This window comes from Chenopodium album, chromosome 16 (assembly GCF_948465745.1).
Source record: "Chenopodium album chromosome 16, dcCheAlbu1.1, whole genome shotgun sequence".
NCBI lineage: Eukaryota > Viridiplantae > Streptophyta > Magnoliopsida > Caryophyllales > Amaranthaceae > Chenopodium > Chenopodium album.
Genome location: NC_137849.1, coordinates 17,625,835 through 17,635,888, shown reverse-complemented (window position 1 = coordinate 17,635,888; position 10,054 = coordinate 17,625,835). Strand labels below are relative to the sequence as shown.

Genomic DNA, 10,054 nt, shown 5'->3' with positions numbered 1-10,054 from the left:
GCCGTGGTCGTGGGCGAGGTCGTGGGAACAACACCAAGTCCAAAGGTCGGGGTAAAGGGCGTGGCAACAACAACAATAATCAACAGCAGCAACAAAGTGCCAATGGGCCACAACAGTGGCAGCAAGCCCCTCATTGGGGAGCCCATCAACATTACCAGCAGCAGCCCGGGCAGTGGGCCTCACCACCATGCCCGTCTCTTACTGCCCAGCAGTAGCAACAACGGGGGACTGCTACTCCTTCGTTTTTGGGCCGACCACCATAGCAAGCCTACTATGCAAATCTGAGTTAACAGAGATACGGTGCACTCATGTCACCTACGGATTTGGGGCAAGCATATAGTTCCATGACTCTTCAACCGTCGTACAACGAATGGTACATGGACACGGGGGCCACTTCTCACATGACTCGTGATTCGGGTAATATTTCTAAACTGTTTAATTTGAGAATTCCTCAATATATTGTTGTTGGTGATGGCAAACGTATTTCGATTTTGGGTTATAGCAATTCTACCACCCCCTCACCTAACCCACCTTTCCAACTAAAGAATGTCCTTTATGTTCCTAACATTATTAAGAACTTAATTTCTGTTAGAAAATTTGCTTGTGATAATTCTGTGTCTATTGAGTTTGACCCTCTCGGTTTTTCTGTGAAGGAACTTCTTTCGGGGACAACTCTAGTGTGGGGGACTTATATCCATTCTCAACATCTTCCACTACATATGGCAATAGTCATCTTTCTCTAGCTGCAATTTCTCCTTCAACTTGGCATCATAGACTTGAATACCCCGACGATCCTGTTTTTTATTTTCTTAGGAAAAATAATTTAATTTGTTGTAATAAGAGAAATAGCGATAAAGCCCCTAGCATAGATGGGTTCAATGCTGTATTTTTTAAACAGGCCTGGAATCATGTGAAATCTGATGTTTATAAAGCTGTTCTGTAATTCTTTGATACTGGTGGGTTAAAGAAATCCTGGAGTTGTACTACTATTACCCTGGTTCCAAAGGTTCAAAACCCCTCATATGTGAAGGAATATAGTCCTATAGCCTGTTGTACTCTAGTCTATAAATTGATCTCTAAGGTCATTACTGCTAGATTGGCAAGGGTTGTAGGGTCAGTTGTGAATGAAGCTCAGGCTGGGTTTATTCCTGGCAAACACATAGGTGATAACATCTTGCTTGCTACATAGTTGATCAAGGGCTATTCTCACAGATTTGTCACTCCTAGGTGTATGCTGAAAATAGACCTTAGGAAGGCATATGACTTTGTTAAATGGGGTTTTCTTGAGGTTATTCTTGGTGAGTTGGGGTCTCCTAACAAGGTAATAAGTTGGATCATGGGATGTATAACTTCAATCTCTTACTCAGTTATGATCAATGGTTACCTTTCTACTTCTTTTCAAGCAAAAAAAGGGTTAAGGCAAGGTGATCCTATGTCTCCCTTTCTCTTTGCTTTGTGTATGGAGTTTTTGTCAAGATGTCTGGAGGATATGACTAAGAATCCTGATTTTAATTTTCATCCTAGGTGTGAGAATCTTGGATTACTCATTTAATGTTTGAAGATGATCTACTGTTATTTGCCAGGGCTGATCTAGGGTTTGTTAAGCTTCTTTTTCAGGATTTTCTGAAGCTTCTGGGTTATCTGCAAACCTGGGTAAAAGTGATGCCTATTTTGGGGGTATCTTGGAGCAGGAGAAGTCTGATCTGCAACAGGTGCTTGGAATGGCCAATGGTTCCCTGCCTTTTAGATACCTTGGTGTGCCCTTTTCTGCTAAAAAGCTTACTATCTCTGAGTGTAGGCCTTTAGTTGAAAGGGTTACTTGTAGAATTGACACTTGGGCTACTAAACATCTGTCTTATGCTGGTAGATTACATCTGGTCAAAAGTGTTCTCTTTGGTATTCAAGCTTTATGGGCTCAAATTTTTATCTTACCAAAGTTAATTATAAGGGAAATGGAGTCTAGGTTTAGGTGCTTTTTGTGGACTGGGAAGAGTAACCCAACCAAGAAAGCCTTGGTTTCTTGGAAATTTTTATGTTTGCCTAAGCCTTGTGGGGGCTAGAACATTGCTTCCTTGGAAGAATGGAATGAGGCAGCTATTGCTAAGGTTCTGTGGGACCTTGCTAGCAAATCTGACAACTTATGGGTAAAATGGGTTCATATTTATTATTTTGTAGGTAAGGATCTGTGGACTGCTCCTATTCCTAGGAAAGCTTCTTTGATTTTGAAGAAGATTCTTGCCTCTAGAGATATTGTGAATGATATTGGTGGGTGGGATAGTGTCATTGTCAATGGAAAAATGCAAATTAAGAAGCTGTACAGTGTCATTAAGCCCTAGGGACCCAGGGTTCCTTGGAAGAGAATTATTTACAACAATCAAGCCTCCTCAAAGAGCATATTTGTAACCTGGCTTGCAATTTTGGACAGACTAGTTACTAAGGATAGACTTCTGTCTTGGCAGATTTCTTGTTATCCTTGTTGCTTTTCTTGTGCTGATAAGAATGAAACAATTGAGCATTTATTTTTTGACTGCAGTTACTCAAAGGGAATCTGGTCTTCAATGCTGCAGATCCTGGGATTCACTAGACCTATGCTTCGTTTTTCTGATGAACAACAGTGTATTGCCAGACATTGTAAGAAAACTGATGGCAAGAAGTAGAACTGTTGTTATGTGTTTCTCTGAAACTATTTATAACATTTGGCTTCAGAGAAATGCCCTGATGTTTACTAGAAATTGTAAATTAGTTTGTGATTTGATCAGGGATATTACTTTCCTTGTTGCTTGCAGATGTAATAGTACTGATAGGTATTTGATGTATACTGCTTAGGTTTTGTTGTCTGGACCTGGTTCCTAGTACCCTTCCTAGAAGGTGCCTAGGTTCCTGAGTCCAGTAGTTGTTCATGTTCTACCTAGAACCCTTCCTAGAAGGTGGCTGGGTCTGAACTTGGAACTATTTTTGGGGGTTGTTTGGCCTGTTTGGGCTTGTGGTGTTTTGGTGTTTGTTGCAACTTAGCTTTTGTAGGTTGTAACTTGTTCCTTTTGGTAATAAAATCTCTATTTACCAAAAAAAATAGTACTCATTTTTGTTATTCTTGTCCTTTGGGAAAACATGTACGGCTTCCTTTTAAGCCATCTAATTCTATCACTTTTTCACCGTTTGACATTGTTCATGCGGATCTTTGGACATCCCCTAATCCTAGCAAATTGGGTCACAAATACTACCTAGTGTTGCGGTGTTTCCTATCAAATATAAATCACAAGTCTATGATATTTTTCTTAATTTTCGAGCATATGTTAAAACACAATTCAAAAGGGACATTAAAACCTATCAAAGTGACAATGGTCGCGAATTTGATAATTCTCCATTTCACACGTTTTGTGCGACTAATGGCATGGTCTTTCGCTTTTCTTGCCCAAACACTTCTTCTCATAACGGCAAAGCCGAAAGGATTATTCGCACTATCAACAATATTTCTCGTACCATTCTCCTTCATTCCTCTCTACCCCCCTTCATTTTGGGTCTATTCCATAAATATGGTTGCGTACATTCTCAACATTCTTCCTTCCACAACCATACAAAACAAGACTCCAATTGAAGTTCTATATCGTAGAGCACCTACATATGATCATCTACGCATCTTTGGTTGTCTTTGCTACCCAAACATGAGTGCCAAACTTGCTCCTAGGTCCACACCATGTGTCTTTTGGGGGTTTCCATCTAATCATCGGGTTTATTTGTGTTTCAATTTGTCCACCAACAAAATTATCATCACTAGGCATGTGACTTTCGTTAAGGACATTTTCCCTTTCTCAAATATTCAAAAATTTAGAGATATTGATTATGATTTTTTGGAGCATGACAATCCTGTCATTGACCCCCAATGTTGCTGCAACCCAACAACATTGCTGGCCCAACTCTAATCATGGCCCCCACAAAACACACAACCCCAACAATCCCCAACTCCCCTATCTCCCACACAACACACGCCCAACCAGAAGACTTTGCAGGTGGGCTGCAGTACTTCGGGCCCAGCCGCAATCCCCTTGCGGACACCCGTGATCAGCTGACCCCACTCCCCAACTTCACACACAACTCCCAATGATCCAATTTGGATCTTTACCACATCCAAGACCCATCCATTCCACTCATTCACGGCACCCACTCTAACCTACTCACTCTATGGCCACACGTGCCAAGAGTGGCATCTTCAAGCCGAACCCAAAGTATCATGCTAATCTTAGGAATTTAATGCTCTTACTAAAGAGCATACTTGGGATCTTGTTCCAAGACCGGAGGGGGTGAATACTATTCGTTGTATGTGGTTGTTTAAACATTAATACAGGGAAAATGGTGATTTGGAGAGACACAAGGAGAGACTTGTTGTGAACGACAAGTCTCAACAAGTTGGTGTTGATTTTGATGAGACTTTTAGTCATGTGGTTAAACCGGCAACCATTCACACTGTCTTGAGTATTGCTATGGGTAGAGATTGGCCCATTCATCAGTTAGATGTCAAAAATGCGTTTCTTCATGGTGACCATAGAGAAACAGTGTTTATGCATTAACCCTTGGGATTCGTAAATCCTACTACCCCTACTCGTGTTTGCCGAATCCGCAAATCTCTTTATGGCCTCAAGCATGCCCCCAGGCTTGGTATCAACGATTTGCTAATTATCTCTTACAGATTGGTTTTGCATGAAGCAAAAGTGATAATTCCCTCTTTATTTTGCGACATGGTGCTAATGTTGCATATCTCTTGCTTTATGTTGATGACATTGTTCTTAGTTTCTTACAGCTTCCTCCGAACAACTCAAGTGTGATATTATTGCTCTTCTTAAGTCTGAATTCTCCATGACTGATTTGGGAAAGTTGAGTTATTTTTTGGGAATTTCTGTAACCAGGATAAAGGACTCCATGATTTTTTGTCTGAGCAAGTATGCAGAGGAAATTATTCACAAGGCGAAGATGGACAATTGCAAACCGGTTGTTCCACCCGTTGACACTAAGTCGAAACTTGGGGCACATGATGGTGAGACATTAAAGGATCCCCCTCTCTACATGAGCCTTGCAGGTGCCCTCCAGTACCTCACTTTCACCAAACCTAACATTGCGTATGCCGTTCAGCAAGTTTGTCTATTCATGCATGCTCCTAAGGAACCTCATTTTAACACTCTTAAGCGTATTATTAGATATATCAAAGGCACTTCAGATCATGGTCTACATTAATATCGTTCTGCTCCTATGAGGCTTATATCTTACACAGATGCCGATTAGGGGGCTGCCCGGACACTCGGTGATCCACTTCAGGGTATTGTGTTTATTTGGGTGATAATTTTGTCTCGTGGCCTGTAAAACGAAAGGCTACTTTGTCCAAATCCAGTGTCGAAGCAAAATACAGAGGTGTCGCTAATGTTGTTTCAGAACTATGTTGGCTCCGGAATCTTCTTCTCGAGTTACATTGCCCTATTCAACGAGCATCCTTGGTCTATTATGATAATATATCTATTGTATACTTATCTTGGAATCTAGTACAACATCAACGTACCAAACACATTGAGTTGGACATACATTTTGTACGCGATAAGGTCGCCCTTGGTGAGATTAAGGTCTTACATGTTCCGTCTTCATACCAGTACGCAGATATTTTCATAAAAGGGTTACCTCGCCAACTACTTTTAGATTTCAGAGACAGTCTCAGTGTTCGACCTTCTCCCGCTTCAACTGCGAGGGTATGATAGATAATAGGTTAATATTATCTTGTTAATATTCTGTAAAGGTATATCTTGTGTAATTAGGGTTCTCATAATTAGGGTTGTACATACCTATATATATTGATTAATGAGAATACTCCAACTAAGGAGAATTACACTATTCTACAACTAAGTTCACATGTCCAATACATCCTCAGAAATCTTATTGGAATTTGACAAAAAGAAAATAATTTGAAGTATGTAAGAAAGAATTTGGCAAAATGAAAATAATTTGAAGTATGTAAGCATTTCTTAAAATGAAATAATGAAGATATCAGTGTTTGTTAGTGATTCTATAGCTCAAGTTTTTGTAATTGAATCATAAATTCATAGGTTAGTATAAGTGTGTAGCTTATCTAGCTCCATCACTGATATACTCAATCAATCTAGGTCGTACTTGCATTGTATTCTGATGATGCATATTATGAATAACATAAGGCATGATGTTGGAGAAATTAATTTTGTAAGATCATGATTCATTACTCGAGAAAATAGCATAAAATATTATTGGTATTATGTGATGATGCTCAAATTAAGACATAGGGTTTTAGAAGAATATAGGTACAAGAGTGTGCCTTTTGATTACTGGGAGAGAGGGTAAATTACAAGAGTTTACTTAATGTTAGAGGAATATGAGTACAAAACAGTAGTAGGATTTTCCATTTCAAATGCAAATTTTTTTTTGCAGAATCTCTGTTCAACTCTTTTGGGCATACATCCCCAAATTTCTTGCTAACTTGTCTTCTTGTTGATTTTGCTTTAGCTACTTCCAATTATTTCCTTGTATGTGCCTTAAAGTTACTGTAGCAAAGCTTCCCTGAAACATAATGAAATACAATGTGATAATTGGCATAAGATTGTAGGAGTGTTAATTTAATTCGATCTAATGGATTGAAGACTAAATTCCGATATGCAAATCACTGCATAATAATACAACAACAACAAAAAAGGTGAATTCAAATTAAACATGATTTGAATAGATTAACAGCATTGCAATCCTATAAAATTAGTTAATGGGTGTTGAGATTACCCCTCTGTAACCAAACCTACAAGTTCAAAATTGACTGGGAACAAAGGTGGCCTATAAATTGCCTACAAGATAGCATTTTATTTACCCATCTATTAGTATGTTTTATAGTACAATTATTCTATATTCCCTAAGAATGGAGTTAATCTTTACGCTTTTTTTCCATGCCTTGATACAAAAATGACTTAAACATAGTTTCAGCTTTCAGTTAAAAATAAATGCCTAATAACAAATGGATCATTCTAACACTCTGCCATCATGAATTTTTTTTAATACCCTAGTAAGCTAGGGGTGCACCTAGTATTAACCAGTTGGAATGAAATATTCAGCAACATTTTACAATCATATCGACCTAAGTTATAGATAGTCTATTGTAACATAATAATTCATTTCTCTACATGTAATAGTCCCCCCTCTCAACCATATAATAAGTCACTAAAGATTACTTGGTCGCATGACTAACAAATTATATACTTCATATAGAGGTTCAATCCGTGCAACAAATCACTCTTTTGATAAGTGAGCATAGACAGAAATGACTCACAGAGATTATGCCAACAGAACCCCAAAGAGTAATACCCCCAGCTACAGTTAGTGAGCTCACTGCATACTTGTCTTTGACTTTGTCCAAAGAGAATAGATGGAGAGAAATGACGCCTGTTTTTTATGCTGCTAGCTAGTTCTTTAAGAGCTTATGAAACCACAAGAGATCTGCGTTGCAAGATTGTTCACAGAAAACATGAAGTTTTGTTTAAAAGTATATCACTAAACTTGGATGCTGGATACACATAGCACTGTCAAAACGGTTTGACAGTTCGGTTTTGGTTCGGTTTGAAATCGGTTCGGTATTCAATCGGGTCGGTTTGGAATCGGTTTAATTGTCTCACGGGTCGGTTTTGGTTCGGTTTAAATAGTTATCGGTTCGATTCGGTTTCAGTTTATTCTTAAGCGGTTTAAATTCGGTTCGGGTTGTAAACAGTCCGGGTAGTAAACGGTTCGGTGCAGACGGGTTGCGGTTTATTAACGGTGCGGTGTAAACGGTTTTTATCCCAGTTCAAACAGTTTCGGGTTGGAAACGGTTTCGAGTTAGAAACAGTTCGGTTCTTTTTTGGTTCAATTTATAACTGGTTTGGTTCTTTTTCGGTTCAGTTTTTAACTGGTTCGGTTCTTTTTCGGTTCAGTTTATAACTGGTTCGGTTCTTCGATGTTTAACCACTTTAACGTTATTCATATCCGTTCCATTTCAAGTTTACTAAATTATGGTTCGGGTCGGTTTCGGTTTCAAAAAATAAATTGTTTATCGAGTTGTTTGGATTCGGGCAATTAAATGGTTTTGGTTTGAAATTTGATAGTACTTGCTAACCTTTTGCGTTCACAAGTTTTATATAAAGTCGCGAATCATTTCATATTTACTATTTAGGCATCATATTATAAACAAATTCTCATTGATTTTATAAATACATATTATGTTCTGTTTCAAGTTTAGTCATACTGATCTTACTAGTTTATTACGAAGTAGATTATAAGAGTTAGTGTATTAATGTATTATTGTGTTTACAATTAGGTTATTATATGCTTCTTATTTAATCATTTATATACATGACTAGAGGCAGTAGTGTTGCTAATAGTTTGAGGCAGGGCCTGAGCCTGCTTGTTTTGCTCTTGTTTGTGAACACTGATTATCCTTAATGAATGATTTGCCTTGCTATTTTAAAAAAAAATATTCTACTATTTCTAATATTTAATCCATTTAATTATATTCCCGTCAAAAAAAAAAATCCATTTAATTATATAAAAAAGTATGTAAATGGTTCGATTTAGAAGCGGTTTAGTTCATAAACGGTTCGGTTTATAACCAGTTCGGTTTACAAACAGTTCGGTTCTTAAATGGTTCGGTGCAAACAGGTAGCAGTTTGCTAACGGTTCGGTGTAAGCGGTTTTTTTGCCAGTTTAAACGGTTTCGGGTTGGAACCGGTTTCGGGTTAGATACGGTTCGGTTCTTTTTCGGTTCGGTTTTCTTTCAGTTCGGTTTATATTTGGTTCGGTTTGTTAACGGGTTCGGTTCTTATACGGTTTAACACTATTCGGGTCGATTCGGTTTCCGGTTTACTAAAATACGGTTCGGGTCGGTTTTCGGTTTCAAAAAAATCGGTTTTTAATCGGTTCGGTTCTCATTTGGGTCGGTCGATTTCAGGTAGTTAAACGGTTTTGGTTTGAAATTTGACAGCACTAGATACACATATATATCTCTAAGAGCTTATAGCAAAGTGCGGGCTATTTTCGAAGGTAAAAAAGTCAGAACAAAACCAACCAAAAGCCAAGAAACAATAAATTCAATTACACCTCACTTTGCATTTCACCGAATTTCAGACAGCTATAGCAAAAGTTTATACAGTGACCATAATATGCATAGATAAGAAAAGTCACTTTTAAAATAACTCCGTACTCCTGCCTAGTTCCCTACCCCAGCTAAGAAAGCATTCACAAGTTGTCATTTAGCATACGAAGCATAGACTGAGCAATGAGATAAAAAGGATAACCCACACTTTATTACATGGTAGAGAAGAAAAACGGCGCACGTACCAATGAGCTACTTTTTCAACCCCTAAAAGCTGATCACATAATAAACATGCACACACACAATTTAATCAAGATTTAAGTATTAAAATTGAAAAGTAACAAACATAGATTATTGATCAAAGGGATATTAAATGTAGGCACAATTACAATCAACTCATTACTTAAAAAGAAAAATGATGAACCGTAAGTTTAAAGCTCAAAATTAAGATTAAAACAAAGCAAACTAATGAACTTAAAAAATTAACCAATCATTACCAAAGCTAAATCCAATGCCACTGATATTACTTATAATAGTTTCCGCAAGGCATTCAATAAGACATTGTTAAAAACAATGTTGAAGAACCAAGAAACCTTGAATTGATTTCTAAAATAAAATTAAAGCCAACCTTACACATTCGAAAGACTAATATTTGACAAATAGAAACCATAGCTCAGAATGGTAAAATTAAGGCTACAACAAAAATTGCCTTACTCTCAAGCTGAAGAAAAAAAAACCAACCAAATTGCTTACTAAAGTTTAGCGATTGTTAAAAGTTTCATATTGGAGACATAATCTGCAGCTACATTGTAACTATTTGCTCATTATGCCCCCCGCGCGCGCACACACACACAAATCAAAACAACTAAACAATCACATAATAAGGTAGCAGTCTTATGCTAGGAATTAGCTTGGTTACAGCACTATTAATGGCATAAA

The 10,054-nt window shown here is 37.8% G+C and overlaps 1 protein-coding gene across 1 annotated transcript; it reads left to right on the top strand.

Annotated features, from left to right (window-relative positions):
- The first annotated feature begins 344 nt into the window (after positions 1 to 344).
- LOC145583944 (uncharacterized) lies at positions 345 to 5,226 on the top strand. Its single transcript, XM_081640890.1, has 8 exons — positions 345 to 722; positions 968 to 1,163; positions 1,618 to 1,863; positions 2,176 to 2,314; positions 2,534 to 2,653; positions 2,760 to 2,804; positions 4,343 to 4,533; positions 4,796 to 5,226. Exons 1-8 carry the CDS (start codon positions 345 to 347, stop codon positions 5,224 to 5,226), a joined length of 1,746 nt encoding a protein of 581 aa, XP_081497016.1.
- The last annotated feature ends 4,828 nt before the right edge of the window (positions 5,227 to 10,054 follow it).